Source organism: Ochotona curzoniae, unplaced genomic scaffold (genome assembly GCF_017591425.1).
Source record: "Ochotona curzoniae isolate NIBS_2020 unplaced genomic scaffold, NIBS_Ocur_1.0 scaffold_4506, whole genome shotgun sequence".
In the NCBI taxonomy this organism is placed as follows: Eukaryota; Metazoa; Chordata; class Mammalia; order Lagomorpha; family Ochotonidae; genus Ochotona; species Ochotona curzoniae.
The window spans coordinates 34950142-34971717 of record NW_024467119.1 but is presented as its reverse complement, the minus strand read 5'-3'; the positions used below and the strand labels follow the sequence as shown (position 1 = coordinate 34971717).

The 21576-nt window shown below is 40.0% G+C and overlaps 1 protein-coding gene across 2 annotated transcripts in view; it reads right to left on the bottom strand.

Annotated features, from left to right (window-relative positions):
- Positions 1 to 21576, bottom strand: part of BMPR1B (bone morphogenetic protein receptor type 1B) — a 174623-nt gene that overhangs the window by 11575 nt on the left and 141472 nt on the right. For both annotated transcript variants that reach the window (XM_040966511.1, XM_040966512.1), the window contains 6 exons: positions 17992 to 18094; positions 17194 to 17296; positions 9777 to 9873; positions 8606 to 8744; positions 3433 to 3625; positions 1762 to 2059 (listed from right to left, as the gene is read on the bottom strand). In XM_040966511.1, the coding sequence (XP_040822445.1) occupies positions 1762 to 2059; positions 3433 to 3625; positions 8606 to 8744; positions 9777 to 9873; positions 17194 to 17296; positions 17992 to 18094 (933 nt within the window). The remainder of the gene's footprint in view (positions 1 to 1761; positions 2060 to 3432; positions 3626 to 8605; positions 8745 to 9776; positions 9874 to 17193; positions 17297 to 17991; positions 18095 to 21576) is intronic.

Below are 21576 nucleotides of genomic sequence, written 5' to 3'. Positions count from 1 at the left end.
CAAAAAATCAAGAGCAAAGAAGTAGCAAACATCAGCTCTATGTGGAGAAAACAGGTGGGTTTCAGAAAGGAGAACACGGATTGGGGAGTTTGTGCAATATAAAACTGGAGAGGCAGATTCAGTCCAGAACTCTACATCTGAAACCAGGCAAACAGGCTGTTTGGCTTTGTCCCATTGTCCACAGGTAACTGCTCATTTATCTTAACCTGAGGGAGGAAGGAAAGGTGCCCACCTTCCAAAATGGATCAGCTTCAGTGGGAAGAACAAGAGAGCAGTAAAGAAAAAACAAAACAAAAAACCGAAAACGATTCAAAAGGTAAAAAGAGAGCAGAATCGGTGGAGACCGATGGGGACGTTGTGCACACAGGCACACGAGGCAAATAAGAGGAGGTAAGGTTGGGCCTGAGGACAGCCACAGGCTGACGGGACAAGGGCGAGCAGAGAGGACCGACGGCATCTCTCGGTGCTGCAGGAAAGCAAGGAGCAGAACACAAACTACAAGGTACAAACTGCTGGGCTGTATTACTGGTTGTCTCTTTGGAATGACTTGCAAAATTTTAACAAGAGGGTGGGAGATAGGTAAGAGAAGCTGGGAAGCTAAGAAGCATCATGGAGTAAGCTATTTTCTTTTGGTATCAGAGACTTGAAAAGAGCTGCAGATCACTTAACAATATGAACAGAAAGTTTGTAGTTCCAACTTACACCTATGGAGCAAATCATTTCCCTTGGCTCTGTTTTGAAAGACCAAGAGCTTAACTTTGCCACCCACTAACAGGTGAAGACAGTCACAAATTTGGGGCACAATTTTAAATCACATTTCAGCCTTCACTTTCAGGTAAAATAACAATCCATTAGTCCCGTGACTCTGGAAGTTTCACTTTCCAAACTTAATCTCATGGCTTTTCCTCTATCCCTTCATTGCCATTTCTAGTGTATCTGGAAAAAAAAAAATCTAGCAGGCAGTCCAAAAATTTGTTCAACATTAGGCTTGAACTGGGCTTTTTGACAGGTGTTTTCATGATGATCCTACCACAACAGTGGTCTGCAAAACTCATTTAGTTTGTCTGGTTGTTAAATCACCTTCAAACTGAAAGCAGTTACTCTACATTAAATCAGGGTGGGCGAAACACTCCAACCACTGCATTTGCCCCATGCCCAAAGTGTAGAAGCCTGTGGTAAGAGCCTAACTCCAAAGACAGGAAACCCACTGTTTTGGATCATGTTCTCAGGTGTGTGTTCAGGAATTACTTGCCGCATTTAATCTTAAAACTCAGTAGTGCTGAATACTGAGTCCATTTTTTGAACAGTGCCCAATGTTTTTTCATAATGCACGTATGTAAGTTCTCTTCACTGTACACCATATGAAACTATTATTTTTATCATCATACAAGTTTTAGAGTTTTTTCTTCTGGCATCCCTAATGTCCGAAGAGTTCTGACTGTGTATTCCCAGGCATCAGAACTCTTGAATTTTCCATTAAGCTCATGACAACTGCAAACCCAAGATGAAGAATCTCTTAGGTGGCAGACAAGCACATAAAGAACAGGGCTGCCCCAAATACACCATGCTACAAATTAAAAGTTCCATGACTGCTTTCCAAATAAAAGAAAGTTAAAGGTAATAAAACTCTTCTTTGACTCAATATGCTGCAAATTCTTCATTTACCAAACACTTTAGGAGCACCAAGATAGAAAATGTATATGTATAAACAAATGAAAGCAAAGAATCCTAACAAGGATAGTTGTTCATTTTGATACCAACCTAATAAATTTGACAGCCAGGCCCAAGTCGGCTATACAGCAAGTTCCATTTTTCTTCACCAGGATGTTCTTACTTTTCAGATCCCGGTGGGAAATTGCTGGCTTGCCTTGTGTACTGAAGATCTCCGTGTGTAAGTGGCACAAGCCGCTGACAGAAGAGTAGGCTAGCTTCAGCATCGACTTCGTGTCCAGGGTGGTGGACTTCAAATAATCATAAAGGGAACCATTTTCATGGTAGTCCGTGATTAGGTACAACTGGGTCCAGGACCCTGTGCCTTTGATATCTGCAGCAATAAACCCTAAAAGGGGGGCAGGGGAGGGAGGAAGACAAACAAGTTTGGAGAGGAAGCATTTTCACTATTTTTTTAAAAATTAATGCATTTATTTGAAAGGGAGATTTATAGAGATAGAAGGATGGAAAGCGAGGTCTTCTGTCCACGGGTCATGCCCAGCCAGGGCTAGGTCAGCCTGAAGCCAACAGTTTCATGTGGGTTTCCCACATAGCTGCAGAGGCCTAGGCACTCTGTGCTGTCCTCCACTGCTTTCCCAGAAGTATTAGCAGGTAGCTGAACTGGAAGTGGAGCCTCTGGAACTTGTGCTAGCACTCATCCAGGATACTGGGGTCATGAGTGGTAGTTTAACTACTGCTCCATAAGCTAGCTCCAGATAGTGTTTGCTGAACATCAACAAGGAGTCATATTCTCAAATACGATCCTTTTCCCATTGGTGCCTTCTGTTTGCCATTTCAGTCCACTTTCTAATTATGCCAATGACTACTGAATTATTAACTCTAGACAGAGCAAGCAAAATTGGAGTGGTAAAGAAATATTAAGATGTCATATGTGAAAACATATTTTTAAACCAATTTATTTATTTGCAGGCAGGAGAGAAAGAAAGAGCTGCCATCTGCTTGTTCTAACGCCCATAATGGCTGGAGATGGGTTATGCTAAAGCCAAGAATGAGGAATGCAATCCAGGTCAACCACAAAGGCAGCCAAAACCTGATCTTCTGAGCCATCACTGCTGTCTGCCAAGGTCTATGTCAGCAGGAGGGTGGGGTCAAGAGCTGAGGTGGGATTGAACCCAGTCATTCTGCTACAGGATGCAGGCTTCCTAACTTCTAACCTAAGTGTCTCCCACTCCCTCAGGATGCCTTACTGTTTGGTAGATGTTTCAATTTTTTTACATTGGGCCCGCTGGATATAATACACTGTTTACCAAAGAAGGATATTAAGGCATACACCTTGATTTAGACTGATTATGTCTAGCCTGAGAAAACTATAAAAAAGCACCAATGCTTAGCATACATTTTTGGGATAAATAAAACTGTAGATAACATTTATTATACATTTTTTACATTTAAGCCAAGATATACTCATTCAGTCTCTAGAAAATCCTATAAAATTCTGGTATGACATTTGCATTTGCTGTTCCCAAAGGGAAAAAGAGCAGGGAAAACTTTGCTTGCAGTTCCCCACTGACTGCCAGCCTTGCCCTTGTCACTCCTGGGAGGTTCCTGCTCCAGGCTTAGGAGGCTGGTGGGCTTATGCCAAGTAGAAAACGTGAGTATATTTCATAACAGCTCTAAGTAGATAGGTGCCTAGGTGGTGGCTGGCAGAAAAGCAGGGGAAGCTAGGAAGCCCTGGCCACTGCTCCCCACACCTGTACTCACCCAAAATGTTCTCGTGCCTCATCAACACTGTCTGGTAGATCTCGGTCTCTCTGAACCAGCTGGCCTCCTCTGTGGTGAAGAAGACTTTGACGGCCACCTTCTCGCCGCGCCACTTGCCCATCCAGACTTCCCCGTAGCGCCCTTTGCCGATCTGCTTCACCATCTGAATCTGCTTAGCTATTGTCCTTTGCACCTGTGAAATCCCAAAACACACTTTTTTTTTATTCACAGTACCACAGATTTGTTTTTCCTCCAGGCAAGAAACAATGCCGATGTAAGATGCCTAGCCAGTATTTTTTATAGACAAATTCATTGTATTCATTTATTAATTCATGTAATATCAAATCCATTCAAGGCAGACTATAAATGTTTCAAATAATGCTGCTAAACTGGTAACTATTTCATGCTGTTATGATTTTCACTGAGAAAAAAATCAGAATGGCTTCAGTATAATACAAAGAAGACATGATTTCAATTCCTCCTATTAGAGTGGGATATTTCATACTCTTAAAGGACTCTTGCTAACACATTCCTAATCATGGATAAAAGATAGGAAAACAAAATTGTAATGACTATATACAAGCAATACAGGAAATCTTGGGTTTGGGAGCAGGAAGAGGAAGAGCAAGCTCAGAAGGGAAAGGAGTTGAAACCCCATCCAGGAACAAAAGGCAGATACAAAAGCTAGGTGACCATCGGGGCAATGCGGGACAGCAGTACCAGCTTCCAGAGGCTGGATCCTGACCCTGTAAAACTACAGCACCTAAGCCCAGGCATTAGGCAGGGACTGCCCAACGGTGCAACACATGTCCTATAGCTGGGCAGCACACCACAGCTCCCAGCAAAGACAAATGCCAAGCCTCTCATGAGGGAAGCACTGCGACAGGATTTCTCAATCCACAACAATGAATGAATAAGAAATTCCTGCCACCGTACCACCTGATGATGGATAAAACACAAGAAATAATCTCTTGAAATGCAGAGTTGGGCTCACAGGGAAACAAAGGAAACGTCCCAGGAGTCAGGAAGGGTGAGGAGGAAAGAAAGTAAGCAGAGGGAAAAAAGAAAGAGTATGAGGGAAGAACAGAACAGGGTCCTTAAAAGGAACAACCACAATCAATAAGTGTCAACAAAACACAGCCCACTGCACTCAAGCATTCAGAAAGCACCGTGGAATTTCCAGCTGTACAATACTAAGTGACTGGACTTGAAATCTATAAAGTAGTACATGGAATGAAAACTAAGCATGCAGGAGCAAAGTATTGAATATGATACTTCTGAGGTGGAATAGCTGATTGTCACAATCAAAAACACAAAAAAGAACGAGAGAACAGAAGAGATCCAAAAATCAAAGAAAGCTAACTTGCAGAGAAAGTATTTAACATGCTGGAGAGAATTCTGAGGACCTCTAAAGTGTAGCAGAGATAAGAGTAAGAAAATATGAAAAGTGGCACTCATGTTAAACATCTCCATAGATACAGTCATTGGCCATCTTTACCCAAACTGTTTGGAAACCTGTGATGTCAATGTTCCCAGAAGTGGAGCAGAAGTTCTAGACATCTGTGATAACTTTATATAACTTACAGGGCATGCATAAGGAACCAAAACACTGGGATACAATCATTGTCAAGATGGCTTTACAACAAGGAAATATGTCAAGCCTTTTCTGTTTTAACTTTAATTCTTGCAGAGATGATCTGAACAATCATTTCACAGTCATGCAGTAGACATGCCTTTCCCATCTCCAAGCCACACAACAGGATTAGGACAAGAACACTGAGGTGCGGGTGGGGGATGTTATCTAGAAATCACAGTTTGGTTCTTTCAACTAGACCTGCATTTATTTTATTTTCCAGAATGGTTGATTTTATCAAACCAAAAATTTTGAAAAAAAAATTCACTGCTAGAATTACTAAGGGCACAAATACCAGACTGAAAACAGATGGAGGAAAGAGAATTTCCTAAGGATTTTTATTCCCTAGAAAGTTGTTAAAAAATGAATCACTGATATGGCAAAAAATCACAACATCAACAGGAATAAGCAGGCAAGCTCATCTGAGGAGAGGCTCCTGCCGTGGGAGCCCAACGCGCCGAGGGCCTCTGGGGGTGTTCCCTTTCCAAGCCAGAGGACACCGCACAGGCTCTAAGCAGCTTAGAAGCCCAGGACGCAAGCAGAGAAACTGCAGAGACTTCCCACACCCTGTTCAAGAACTAGACTTAATTTACAGATGTTCCAAAGCATGACTCCTGTGTCTGTAAAATCTTTTGTTCAAATGAATAGTTTTGCACCTGCTTCTGTTCTAATGATAATATTGTTTTCTTATGACTGAAGGCAAGTCTTGACAGAACTGGCAATGCTCAACAGATTAGGAATGACAACTTCCCTCAAAGATGAAGTGTTACTAAATTAAATCCAGAAACTCAAAATACATTAGCTTCCTTTTTTTTCTTTTTTTAAATATCTGAAGAATGAAAAATAGAATTCAAAAAATTTTAAATCTGATTGTTTGATTCTGCAAATGTTTCTATTCTTTCTTAGCCTAAACTTTCATCCTATATTAGGTTATTAGATATTAATTTTAAAAATGCAGTTATTTAAATAAAATTTCTGGAAGATAGAGCCATTATAACAGTGATCCCCAAAGAGAAGCAAATATGTAAATATTTAGCGGCCAGTGGGATAGCACAACTGGCTGATCCTCCATGTGCAAGTGTTGGCATCCCATATGGGTGCTTGTTCATGTCCTGACTGTTCCACCTCCCATTCAGCTCACTGAATATGGCCAGGAAAAGCAGCAGAGGATGGCTCAAAGCCTGTACTCATGTGAAAGACCCAGAAGCTCCTGGTTCCTGGCTTTGGATTGGCTTAACTCTGGCCATTTGGGGAGTGAATCAGCAGATGGAAGATCTTTCCCTGTCTCTCCTTCTCTTTGCCAATGTGACTTTCAATAAAAATAAATAAATCTATAAGTATTTAAGAGGAGTTATCACTATTCCATGTTGTCATCTAGTGATTAGATATAATCTCTAATATTTAAATCCATGTACATATGACAGTGCTTCAAAAAGTTCATGAAATAATGGGTTTAAAAGGTAAGTTTTCCCTAATACACTAGTATAACCTAATATGCTAGTACAACCATTAGGGACGATATTATGGAGATTTCTCACATATCTGGATATAAATCTACCAGATGAGAGAAATGCAGTTCTGGGAATTTAATCAAATGAAATGAAATCAGTACATGAAAAACATTATCTCCCCCTGTTTATAGCAGCTTACTCAGCCATATAAAAGAATAAAACCCTTTATTTTGCAACAAAATGCATATAACTAGAGAGCACTACTCTTAGTGAAATAAGCCAGTTCCCCCAAAAAGGTGAATACCATGCTTTTCCTGATTTGTGGTGATGAAGTACAGGATATACACAGGCAATATATATAGCAAACTAACTTGATTGTAATCTACAGCCCCTGTTCTATGAGGAGCAGGTGCTTTTCTACTTTACTTACTGACTTCTTTAGTGGTAGGTTAGGCTTGTTATTATTAATTACATTTAAAGTTCATGATTGCAAATTTCAAAAAAAGAAAACAAGAGAAGAAAGGATGGAAGGGGAGGAGATAGAGAGGGCAGAGTTGGAAGTATCATTACGTTCTTAAAATTGTACATACAGGCCTGGGGCAATGGCTCAGTGCCTAAAATCCTGGCCTTGCAAGTGTCGGGATTGTATATGGGTACTGGATCGTGTCCCGGTTGCTCCACTTTCCATCCAGCTCCTGCTTTTGGCCTGGGAAAGCAGTGAAGGAAGACCCAAAGCCCTGGAACCCAGCACCTATGTGGGAGACCTGTGCTTGCTGGTGCATACAAGTATCTGTCCTGGGAATACCTCAGACGAAGTTTCTTTGGAGATCTACCCAATTGAAATGCCAGACTCAGAACCCTAACCATGAAGGGACAGAAGATGGAACAAGTTAATCAACCACCTCAGCTATAGGTTGGCAACAAAATACCGGGCAAATAGAGACGCTATGATGGACAATGTCAATTAATGGATTTTTCAACAACCTCATCGTGTTTGGAGAGGCAAGATTGGCAGCAATTTCAAAACTGGTGACCTATTGAAACCACTTCAATGAGTATCTTGGAGCATGCCCCACATGTGGGACTTGGGGTGGGTGGGAAATCAGGTGGGGCTTCTCCCTCAATATCCCCTTCTACCTCAGATATATGAAGGAAACAATATGGAAATAATAGTCTTACCCACTTTCCTGTAGCCCTTGACCCTTTATGCACAAATTAACCATGTAAAGATTGTTAAAATAAAAAATATTAAATAAAAAAAAGAAAAAAAAAGAATTATATTTGCTACATTTTAAATTCTGAAAACAAATAAATCAAGCACTTTGGTCCTAGAACTTATCCAATGACCTTTCAACTTCAGGAAATTATGTTGATCATACTGATAGAAATAACAATGACAGATCTTAAACATATCATTTGTTGCAGTACATAAAAGGTCACCAGTGGAATATAGGAAATAGAGACAACAAGTCCAAACTGGACCATAAAAATGTTCAGAGTTTACTAAGGAAAATAGTTTTACTGAAATCCCAAAAATCTTTCTGCATAAACGAAGCAAATACTTGTGCTATGAAACCAAGTGCCATGGACCTGTTTGACTGTCTCTTCAAGGCTCTGACAACCGCTACCCATCAGGAAGCTAAGCCTCTCCAGAATGGAAGGCCAAGACCTCACCCTGAAACATAAGCCCTGCAGCAGACACAGCCATTTTTCCTTTGTAGAAGAACTCAGTGCCCAGATGGCTGTCACATTCCAGCCTTCAATAGCCAGGATATCTATCCTTACCATGCTATCCTTACCGCAAGCAGAGGGAAGATGGGCTGATGTTTAATGTTTCCTAATCAGCTCTTTATCAGAATGTCTGAGGGTCTGGATTGTAACCCTACTCTTGCATTAAAACAATCACCTCGTCTCGATATGTCAAAATGTTATCAGGACAGCTGCACCTGCGATCTGATGTCCAGCTGACTGCGGGGAGCTTTCTGCTTGTCCAAGGCCTTATCTCTTTCAGTAAAAAGAAACCCAGCATTGACGGACTTTTCTTGCAAAAGACATTGCCTTTAAATTCAAGACATGTTTCTCTCCTTACCAGCAGAGGGAGGCCTGAGCCACTTCCCGAGCTCTGAGACTGCTGGATTAAGTCTCTCAGCGACTCTCCTGGAGGAATGTAAGTTTCGTCTTGTTCTAATCCAATGCTGTACCGGGGCCTGGCTTCTTGCCTTCTATACCTGAAGAAGGAAAGATGTAGAGAATCTTAGAGAGCAGGATGCAATCACAGGGGTGAAGGCTTCCAGATAAAAAGAAATCACATTATTCATTTTAGCATTATCAATATAAAATTAAATGCTTAGTGTCCATTATTCTTAGCATTTCTAAAATGCAAACGGTAATTATTTTGCTAGCCTGACTTAAGAATAAACTACACGTTTTGACTCTGTGACATCCACTTACAAGTTTTCTTCTCTATTCCTTTTATTAGCTTTCATCCAAGCACACTGCATTCTGCCAATTTTTCCAAATGGCTTTAATGTGCATTCCCTAAAATCTTCTAAGGCCCTTAATTTAAGATGTAAACTTTTGGTCTGTAGCAAACATCACAACTAACTCTTGCATAAAGTAATCCAGAAAAGCAGTATCAGAAGCAGTAAAATTAAATACTAAAAATATTCTGTCAATTTAGTTTGGAAATCAGTTTAATCTTCTCATTTTCAGAAAATCACCAATTCACATTAAATTGCTTAAAAGGCACAGTATATGAATATAATGATGCTTGATATTTCACAACCTAGAAAATAAGTTCTGAGGTAACTAATATGATTTATAATGCTCAGAGTTAACTTCTAATATTCTGACATTTTATTTTAGTAGCTAACCCACTCCATAATACCTTTAATATTAATGTTAGAAGGAAATTTTTAGCTCAAGAACAAATTACTGGCATCATCCTACTTCAACATGGTCACTTTTCTGCTTAGATCTGAAACTAAGTAGCAACAAGGTCCCAAATTCCTCAACAAAACTAGTTAGCCCCAGGAGGAAATATTTATGTGGACAGTTTTGATGTCTGAAGAAGAAATGAACTGGGTTTCTGTCTGTTGTTTCAATTGAACAAATACATATCAACTGTAACAGACAGCGTCAGTTCTGTGTACATATACACAGGTTAGCTGTGGCGGAAAACACTAACAGACAGAAGCAGCAGAACATGAGTGTGAGACACAGGGAGCAGTAAGTGCTCCATCTCCATCCTGGAAACTTACCTGAAGTAGCAGAAGAGAATGATAAGGACCAAGAGCAAACTACAGACAGTCACAGATATGAGTAGGGCTTTATGGTGGATGGGTCCATCGACAAAATCTGAAATGAACAAGATGAACAGCCATCAGGCACAGAAGGCTCCCAGTTACAAAGTCAGGGGAATAGCTCTTTCCAGAGGACTTGTTAAGCATCACAGGCAAAAATGAAATATCTTTTCCATATACTCATTTTTAAGAGATATGAAAGGAAGTGTAATAGGGATGGAGGAAAGGAAGGAGGAAAGGAGGGAGAGAGGAAGGGAAGAGAGAGGAATAAAGAGGAAAAGGGTCTGACTTCCAATCTTTACTGGTTCACTCTCCAAATGGCTACTGAGATAGCCCCCAAAGCCCCAAAGCCAACAGTCAAGAACTCCTGCCAGGCAGGCCTCATACAAGGGTGCAGGGGCCCAAGTGCATGGGCTGTCTTCTGCTCTTTTCCCACACACATTAGCTGGAGAAGAAGCAGACTAGCTATGACTCAACTGGCACCTGTGTGGGATGCTGGTGTCACAAATAGCAGCTTAACCTGCTTTACTGTAGCACTAGTCCCAGCATGTTAAATGACAGCAAACACACACATCAAAATTACATATTTGATTAGCATGACTGATGACTCATTCAGGCACACATTTCTACTCTGGAGGGAATGAGCTGGACACCACATGAAACCACAGAAAAGAATACGAACACAGGTGAATGCATCATGGTACTGCAAATAAGAGCAGGAAGGTGATGAGCTTACAGGCTCAATTCACGGGGTGTCAGGACCACCCTGGGCACACGTTTGGATACAAGTGAATTTATGTTCATTGTAGAGGCAACAGAAAGTCATCTTATGTTGGGCAGAATGGAAAAGGATGCCTCAAAAGTGGCCTGAGAGACTATGTGTGTGAGCATCACTTTAAGTACAAATGCCCTTCAAAAATACATAGCTTTACTCTTCTTACATGGAATCGCATTTTAAAGGAATGCCTTTCTTCCAGCCAAGGATGTGACAGCTTAACAAAACCAACTATGACATACTATTTGTTAGAATTCCACTTTTTGACTAATCTGGCTCACTCCAATCATGCATTTTCACACTTTACACAAGTATAAAAGACTTAGGGGTATTTAATACACAAGTTTAATTACTGATTTTAATCCAAGAGATTTTTTACTCAAAGTATTTTATTATTGTGGATGGTTTTCATACAGGAGACCTCTGGAGAAACATGACAGAAAACATGTACAATTATATGGTAATTGAATTAGCCATGTTCTTACTAATACAATCACATGCCATTGACAACAGGATTGCTGCTATTTGTTTTTAAATGCTTATATATTTATTGATTGATTTGTAATGGCAGAGGGACAGAAAACTCCACATGCTTGAAACAACTCAGGGTAGACTGAATTCAAAATTTAGAAACTCAATCTAGGTCTCCCCAAAGGGGGCCAGGAGATAAAAACTTGCCATTTCCTGATCATTTGGGAAAAACTGCCGCTAACCCTTTAGTTTTTGCTATTATAGTATCATTTCAAGAACAAAATATGTTAATGTGTAAAGTAATTACACATTAGTATGATTTTTAATGATTATGTAGTAATGTACATACTGACATTCTGATCAGAGAGCCACTCTTTAGTTATCATGCAGTCAGGAAATTTCAAAGATTTTGCTATGACACTTCTTTATAATGATAAATAAATTTATAATAATAAATTTATTTATAATAATAAATAAAGTTCTGTAATGAACACTCCTAAGCATGTACCTTGCCCATGTCACTGATTACTTCAACTGAGATTTCTAGAATTTGAAATAATAGCTCAAGGACGTGTATTTTAACGCTTCTCAAACACATTATCAAATATTCTTCAAAAAGATTATATTAATGCCCTTAACCAATATTTCTTAAGATTTTACCATACGAGATTTAGCTTTCTTGCTCCCTCACTGCCTGTCTATTTTCTCTCTGTGCATTTTATATACACAGACATGAAAGCACGAATATAAAAAGTTGTACTCCTGTGTATTTTCATTTACTTATTTATTTGTATTATTTTTGGATCATTTGAAGTTAAGAAAACAATATATCCATGTATTTATAAATGTGTCCTAAAAAAAGTCCACTGTCTTACAAACACTAGTTTAACTAGACAACTAATTTAATTAGCGTGAACCAATAAGTTGAAAATAAATACTATCTTGAAATATTTCAGAAAAAGCTTATGTTATTATTAACTACAATTCATGAATCTTAATACTGTTTTGTTGCCTAAATATCACCAGTTCATATTATGATTTACTCATGCGTCTAATATCAATGTTCAACAACTGCTTTTATTTCATGCTACTTGCAAAGCACTAATCTGGTGTCCTTCTATCACGAATGAATGAAAGATCAATACAAAGAAGTGGTCTTACTACTAATAAACTTAAAAACGTTGCTAATTATCCAGCAAAAATGAAGGCCAGGAACTTGAATCATTGTGATAAATGTCCCCCAAAGCCATTAATTAATCTTAAATGCAAAATGGGTCACAGATGAACAATGTATGTATTATTTGAAACCCACAGTTTAGTGAATACTGAGTAATTTTTAAGCTCTCAAATTAGCCTAGATTTTATACAATGTTAAACTTTTTCCATCATTTTCTACATATACATGCCCAGGCTGCCAATGGTACTAAATCTTAATGTGTATCTTCAGTTAATAAAACATAACAGAAGCCCGATTTTGCAGAAATCAAAGCAACTTTTAGACACCAGATCAGAACTAGAACAAATCACACCATCAGTCAATTTACAAGCACAGAATAATTTCCCATTTCAGTGGTGCACTCTCACTGAAACTCTGCCTCATTGCCTTTTACAGATCACATTCATGCAGAATACAGACTCTCCCCTTGAACTGCAAGATCATCGTACATCCCACTCCTCTTACTCTGCTTCTGACTCACCAGAGCAGTGAGAACACGGAGGAAGTGAGGGATTCCTTCCTTAGCCCCCCAGCCCTCATTCAAGGCTCACCTTACCTTCCTATTTTACTTCCCTTTGCCCCAATAACCCTGTTCCCCCCAGTCTCCTCTACTGCCTCCTTGTCTTCCCTCGGGAGTAGGCGATCCTTATCAATAAGCCTTTTGTTGCTGTTGGTCATGCTGGTCATGTTTTAATCTGCCATTACCTGTGCGCGGGAGCATTAACAATGTAAACATTCAAGTCACTGCCAGGGTCTGGGAAAGGCAACACTTTCAGATGCCTATCAGGAAAAGAGCCCAGGCAGCAGTTCTCTGGGGGCAGTGGACTTCAACCTGCGCTGTCACTCCAGCTGCTCAGAAAAGTGGAGCCAAACGCTCCCCCGGGGAAGAGGCAAGCAGCAATCAGCAGTGGTTGTGCTCTGTCACTGCCATCAGCCTGGCCATATGCAGAGCTGTGGCTTGTGACTGCTTACAATGAATGCCAGCTCTGTCTGTAGCAGAATGGAAGATGGGTCGGAACTGCAATAAGAACCTGGAGCGAAGAATCAGGGAGCGAGCCAGAATCTGGGAAATAAGTACCTGTCCCAGGACACCTGTAACACAGCCTCGGTATTGCAGTCACGGATAAAGAGGGAGCCATATTTCTACAAACAGAGTGCAAAAAGCAAGTGAAGAATGGATTCTTGTCAGGGGATTTTAATCCACAAGTAATTCCATACAGCTTCAGATCTATTATCAATAGAGATTCCCTCTTAAGCTGCAGAAATAAATTCTGTTGAAGAACCAAAATGTTAACACAGCTTTCCCTGGAACAACCAACGTTTAGAATTCTTTTTAAAATATGTTTTTATTTTGAATTTTGGATTATGTGATACAATTTCGTACAGGCTGGGATTCCACCCCAAACTCCCAACACCCATCAGATTTTTCCCATTTTGTTTCAAGACTGTATACTTCTTGATAAGAAATGAGATCAAGACAGAATTTTTATATTCAGGTCATTGTATTCAACAAGAAAGAAAAAACAACTTCTACATTCCTTTCCTGTATCCCATGCACAAATTTAAACTGAAATTCCAAAATAATTAAGAGCAAGACATTACAAGAAATGTTAGTGCTTATACTCCAGAAGGAGGTTCAGCTATGACGTGTGTCCCAGATCTTTGGGCAAAAAACAGTCATTTGTAGAGGAACTCCTGACACTCAGCTCCACAGCCTGCACACTATCACACAGTTCACCTGTCTGTGCTGAGAACATGGGAGAAATTTCCCTGCTAAAGTACATGCTACCTGTAGAGCATAATTTCCAGGTGGCAGTACCTAAGGGTAGGTATTTAATTCCTTACATACTTATTTTATTTGAGAAGAAGTCAGCAGGTAGGGGGGGAGTAGAAAGAAGGGGGAGAAGAAGGGGAAGGCAGAGGGAGGGAGGAGGTGAGGAGAGAAAGAGAGAGAGAGATGAATGAATATGTATCTCCAGTTGCTGCTTCATTCCATAGATGCCCACGATGACCAGGGCTGAACGGACGCTGCATCTGGAAGCTGGGAACTCCTCCAGGTCTCGCTTGTGTCAGGACTCCAACTACTGGAGCCCTCATCTCCGGCATTAGAAGATGTATTAGCAGGAACCAGGAGGAGCTGGACTAGAACCCTGGCATTCAAAACTGGGGTGTGGGTGTCCCAAGTGCTCTTAAATGCTAGGTCTAAAACAATCAAAGGATTAAAAACAATTTTTTTTGAAAGAAGCAGCTTGAATCCTATTTTCAAGAGTTCAAAATAAGATATGAAATAAGATAATTTTTTAGCTTTAGAAATTTTTTAATTTGCCTATAAGGGCTTAACTACACAGGCATTACATGTACACAGGCATTATTTCTGATAAATTCCTATAAAACCTCTAGGTAGTGTATATGAGTAATTCTCATATTTAAACATTTAAACTTCTGCTGATTTCAAAAAAATAGAAAAATGTTATCGTGCAAAAGTCAGAACAAAGGATAACACTTCATAAAGCAACACTCATTTCAACATCAACCCATGGCACCCTGAAGTGCTCGTTACAGAAAACAAATCTAAGAAGCAGTAACTCAGCAATTTGGGTGGGAGGTTGTTCAACACACTGGCCACCCTCCTGGACAAGGCAGGGACATGCAGAATCTGCACCAAGCCACCTGACACTCACCCTGAGGCTCGCCACTAGCCCCAGCGCCCCCAGAGTCCACTGTCACCAATCAAGCACTCAGGCAGCTAGCCATCACTGCATCAGCACTGAAGGCCTTAATATCTGTACAGACTTCCCTTCCTACTCTAGCTGTTGGACCACAGAGCTCCCGGGTTGCATTTGCTCATGTCTAGTGAAGGTGCTGTATTTGGTTCCATTATGTACATGTTTTGTCCTTTAAAATGACAGTTATTCCAAAGATTATTTTGCTGGAGGTGCAGTGAAATACAAAACAACCTATACTACCCACAGGCTCTGCAAACCTAGCAGAGTTCATGCATTTTAAACAGAGGAAAGGGAAAGGGCATTGCAGGGCATGCCCCCAGCTAATGCTGGGCTACCTGGCATGGAGAGCCACCCCCGCTTCCGATCCTATTTCCTGGTTATTAGCACTCTGGAAAGCAGCAGATAATAGCTCAAATGCTTGAGTCTCTGCCACCCATTGGGGAAGACACTGGTAGAGTCCCAAGCTCCTATTTCAACTTGGCTCAGTCACCAGATACTGCAGGCATTTGGGGAGTGAACCTGTATATGGCAGATCTTTTCAAATAACTGATAAATTAATAAGCTGAAAACAAATTTGAAAGTGGAAGAAACAGTCCTAAGTACCACATTGGGTCATTGAAAGGCTCCAAGGAGTTCATTAAAGTAATACCCAGCACAATGCTTGCATTAATTACATATTTTGTTTTTTAAGATTTATGTATCTATTTATTTATTCATTCCAAAGGTAAAGAGAGAGATTGTCCAGCCACTGGTTCACTCCCCAAATGGTTGTAATGGCCAGGGATAGGCCAGGCCCAAGTCAGGAGATTCACCTTGGTCTACCATCGCCAGGAATAGACCCTATGGGATGCAAGCATTGCAGCTAGTGGCTTACCTCACTACACCGTTACACCAGACTCGAATTTCAAAATCTAAATTTACTTAGTCATTTCTGCCTCATTAACACAGTAAATTCATCTTCAAAGTTTTACTTATTCAAGCTTTACTTCTCTGAATCTATGTTGACATCCTCCAATCCCCAACAGAACCAGCCAACCAGCCACTTTTCTCAAGTATCCTGAATAATACGTCGTAATCTAACTTACTACTGACACATTCATTATGAAACATAATTTTGACATGCTTCTTTCTCAGATCCCATGAGAAAAATAACTGTTCATACATTTTTATATTGCTAACTCCTAGAATGTTGATTAGCCAAAGAAAAACTGAGGTTTGATGTGAGTTACTATGAATTCATTCTGTACAGCTTCCTAGGCTGTATTACGTTAACAGGACAAATATCACATTACAAAAGTCATGAACTCCCACTATATTTTATCAGAAACATCTACTCTCAAGAAAACAGGTGAATTTTGAAGGATCATTTCAAGGAACTCCTTCAAGAGATAGGACATGAATCTCTCTCAAAATTACAAACCCCCTATACTCTGATGATGGCCAGGAGAAACAGCAAAATGTGGAATGTGATTCTAACAGAAAGTCTTTGGGGATGCACAATTTATCTTTCTTAATGAATAACCCTTAAGTGTGTTTTTGAATTTAAAAAGCACATTTAGACATCTTTCCATTTTATTGATATATATACTAATATTAGACTAAAAAGCACTCAAGTGTGGAGAAAATTAAATACCATATAGCAAGTAATCTTGTAGTTCTTTATAAGGTCTGTACACTTTAATTTACGAGTTAAAAAAAGTGAAAGAGAGACTAAGATCTTGCATCCACTTTTGGCTCTCACCATCAGGGCGAGGCTAAAGCAAGAAGCTGAGAACTCCAGTCAGGTTTCCCACACAAGTGGCAGGGATGCACGGGCAATCATCTGACGGCTACCCAAGCAGTATGACTTTAGTGAAAGGCAACTTCAAAGTAATGTCTAGTGTCGAACATGAAGCACGGTCATCTTCTCCTATTCTCCCATAAGAGATCGCAAGCTTCAGGAATCTTCATTTTCTGAAGGGAAGTCTATAGAGATGAAAATCCAAAGACCCTTAAGAGTAACATCACCAACAACTGTTTTTCCAAGCATTGCTTGCATTGCCTTTGAATGTCAGCTTTGTGTTTTACACCTATGCTAGCCATATAAATACTATAGTACAGTTGGATCAATGTGGAACACAGAATGAATCCAGTTTTTATGGTCATCATGCCTAAAGCTTTTCCTACCAGGAGCTTTGCTTGCCTCACCTCTGTTTTTCAATGGCGGCAGTGTGGGGTGTAGATCCTTGTTGCATTCATTCCTTTCTGTGCAGCATTCAATGGATCTTCTTTGATGAGGAATGGGGGTATCCTAAAATGGAACCCACACAGTTATAATCAGCTTTCTCTAAAGTAAAAAAAAAAAAATCAAGTAATCTAAAATGTAAGATCACTACTTAACAAACTCATAATCATTTTGTTTAGATATCTGGAAGACACAGGGAGAGACAGAACTTCCATCTTCTGGTTTACTCCCTGAATGACCACAACAGCAGGAGTTAGGCCAGAGTGAAGCTAGGACTGTTGAGCTTCTTCCTAGTCTCCCACATGAATGCAGGGGGCCAATCACTTGGGTCATGCTACGTTGCTTTCCCAGGCACATTATCAAGGAGCTGGAGTGGACATGGAGCAGCCAGAACACAAACCACTATTCACATGAGACACCTGTGCTGCAGGCTGTGACTTTGTCAACTATGCAACCACCCCAGCCCCAGAAACCTTTGTAATTTGACAAATTACGACTATGTTTGTGATAAACTGAGCAAGGAGCTTTGGCTTAATGCAGCGGTCCAATCTGGATTCTGAGGAAAATAAACCAATGGAACATAAAGCAGCAAGTTAACAGTAAAGATGAAGGGCATTTGGTTACAAATGCAGTGAGAACTGACCATCTGAGAATTTTCCATAATTTTTCTAAACAACTGAAAGTAAGGGAAACATTGCTTTGTGTTGTTTGAGTTGTTGGGAACGTAGCCAGTGGAAGTTTACAAAGTAGTATCAGATTACCCGACACTGAAAGTCTGAGCCTTCTAATCCAAGACATCCAGAAGTGACCACGGGCATTCCAGAATCATCTTCTTCAATCATTGTGAAACAATATCCGTCTGTGCTGAAGACAAGAGAGAGATTTAGAGAGAAAAGAAAAAACATGAATACACGCTTGCCTGTGTGTTCAGGGAAGAAGGGAATGAATGCTGTATGTCATCTGTTTCATTACAATCAAGATCAATGATTAGTTACAGGCTATAATCTGTTACCATCTAGTTTCATAAAAAGCGATTTAGTTGCCATTAAAAACAACGGGTAGCATCTCCTTTCTCTGGAAACTTGTGAGAAGCAAGGATCCAAAATAGCCACGTGACAGGCAGTATGCCTTGCTGGCAGGGACCACCTCCATGAATGACGGAATTTCCCCTGACTCCCACAGAGACATTAGTCTTCTAGACAAATTCAGACAAGTCTGTGAGAAAGACAGCATTATATGGGATGAGGGTTTAAGGCGGCATGCATAATCTCCCAAAGGCATATGGTGATTTAGAGGAAGAAAAGAGTTTGCTGTAGAATGTCCATGCGGGTCACACTTGACCTGAGATAGTGGAATACACTTAGTCATTTCAGGGCACAAACACTAAGAACAGATGGAAGACAGGGCAGCACAAGTGAGGTGGCACAGCTTTGTACTGAATACCGATGCCTCTGGGTAAAGCTTGTCACACCAACCCAATTCCCTTGGCTGTAAGCAGTGTAGGCCTGGGCTGGGTTGGGATTAAGCAATGATAACAGAAAGAAGGCACATTCACAAACCGGCAAAAGCAAATAAACCATTTTTACACTTTCTCTGCAAGAGTTTTTTAATCTATTAAAAGTAACATTTACTTATTTTTTTGACATCCATTTCAATAGTGATGAAAAGAAAGGAAGCTTTCTGTTTTACAGATGGGGGCGCTGAAGTGCTGAAAAGCAAAGAAATGTGTACAAGGTCAAAACCCACAGAGTTAAAGGATCAGGCCTTGAATCAAAGTTCTTTTCCTTCATTCCCACATATTCCCTGCTACAGCCTCCTGGGACTCACACAGGAAGCTAGAATTGTTAAATGCAGAAGCGTCTATAAGCAGATTCCACTGCCTTCACAAGCTGGTGTGATGACTGTCTTCAGATCCCCAGTATAAACTGTCTTCAGATCCCCAGTATAAGCAACACAGCACTGCTACTGCATGTCTTAACAAATAAAGTACAAAACGGTGGCTTCTTTTTTTTTTTTTTTAATCTCCTACACCTGGTGTCTAAGACAGACATGGCAATGTGGCCTGGAAGGCCCTGGAAGACAGCACTGAGACTGTACTAGACGTGATCGCTGGGTTAATCTACTCTGTATTAGTGATAGCACATTCTGCCATATATTAGCCTTTCAGTTATCAACAACACCTTAAAGAACTGTTTTATCTGATTTATAAACTTCAAGTGATCCAAAATACCTCAGTTTATAAAAACTAAAACATAAGAATAAATAGCCAGGAAGAACCATTGATAATTCTCTTTGTTAGACCAAGGCCAAATTCATGTACGTGGAAAAAAGTGCCTCCCAAAGGCCCTTGTTACGTGTTCTCTGGGTTTTTTTTAAATCATTTACTTATATTACTATGAAAACGTACAGCATGTAAACACTGAATGAAGTAATCTGTAAAATAATTGTTCAATGGAAATTTATTTCAATATGAATAAGTGATGTTCACGTGACGGTATTACTCATTTTGTACATTCTTTTGCATTTATCATCAAAACTAAAACTTAGAAATTAGCAGGAATAAGAGTTATCCTAATTTTCTGGTGTGAGAAATTCATGAGCACAAGATTTACTCATCCCAAAAGCCAATTTCTTCTTAATCACATGCTTCTGTTACTCATGATTAAATATAGGGAAATGTACTTCTAGTAATTGGTAAGAATCTATACAGGGGAAAAAATAGGAATATCCTAATAAGTAAAGCTGTTGGACAGTTGTTGCTTCAATGTCCTGGAAGACACAGGAAATAATTTGTGAGCTTCTCTCTGAAAAGGTTATCTTGCAAGAAACTTTAACTGGAAAGTAGCACTGTCTTCATAGTTTAAGGATGACTTGAGAACTTGCAATTCTCAATCAAGCAAATAGGAATAAAAAGCGGTATTCCTGAGGTGGAACAACAACCCAACCCACCCTGTCGAGATGGCTTCTGGCTTGCACAAAGAAATTTTATCAGTAGTTCATCTGAACAAGCTACTGATGCGTGGTTTCCATGTGTACCCACTGTTTTATATGCACAGATGGCTAGCAACTATTCCCAGGGTGTTGGAGTTGATGAGAAGAAAGAAAGAATCTTGAAGGAAGTCATAGCTTGAATAACTGCAGGCAAAACTGAGGCTAAAAAGATGTCCACACGAATATAGTGCTATTCTACTGAGGGTTTTTTTTTTTAACTATGATAACGATTATAAATGCAAAGGCCAGTTGAAAATTTAAAGGGTATGCGAAGTTCAGTAGTTGTAATCAAACTTTGGTTAAAATGCTCAAGTGGATTGCCCAGTATCCCAAAAGCAAAGGAGTGCCTAGAACATTTGAAAGATCATCGGAGGCTTCACTACTTAAATGGAATTTTCAGTGTGCCCAAGTGAACACACATCCTGGCCAGAGCTAGTGTCCTTGTTTGCAAGCTTTGAGAAACCAAGTAATACTTTTTATAGGCAGAGATGTGTCCAAAAGTGGCCGGGCTTGCCTCCTCTCATTTCAGATCAAATGGATTGATCACAGCTTTCTGGAGCCCAACCTGTCATTAGTTTTGCAGAGTGTTTAAAAACTGACCTCATAGGTATCCAGAACTGCACTACAGCATCTGTTTACAATGAAAGTACATTGTGTATAAGGTTGGCCAAAGCTTTGGTTCCTTGAGCCCTATTCTTCTAAGATGCTGGTTCTACACTGAAAACCTCAGAGCTGTTCACAAAAACAGCTTGCATGGTTGTGGGGAGACTACTGTAGCACTTTCCCTCCCAGTAGAACAGATGTTTATGAAGATTAACTTAACTATAAAGTAATTTTAAGATACTAGCTTAAAAACCATTATGTGCTCTGCTCAATGGCTGATAGGGAGCTTTAAAGCATGATTTGAAATGTGCTCTTAGCAAAAATTAATTACCTAAATGAGTATACCTGCTCCAATGCATTTGCCTGCCAGGAATAAGTTCTCTTAATTAATTGGTACACTATCCAATTCACTACGTGAGCAAACATTCTTTTAAAATTCTTTTAAGGATCAATTAGTTTTAAATGGACAATCTTAACCCATATAGTTAAACACCCTTGAGAATACTGTATTTTATAAAAAAAAAAATCAACTTCAGGGTAGGCCTCCGGCAAAGTGATGAAGCTGCCAGTTGGGAAAACTGCATCTCACAACAGCCTGGGTTCGAGTCCTGGCTTTGCTCTTAATTGCAGCTTCTTGCTAAAGCACCTCCTGGGAGGCCATAGGTGGTGGCTCAAATAGTTGATCACTGTTCACATGGGAAACTCAGACTGAATTCCCAATTCCTGGCTTCAACCTGGCCCAGCCATGGCAG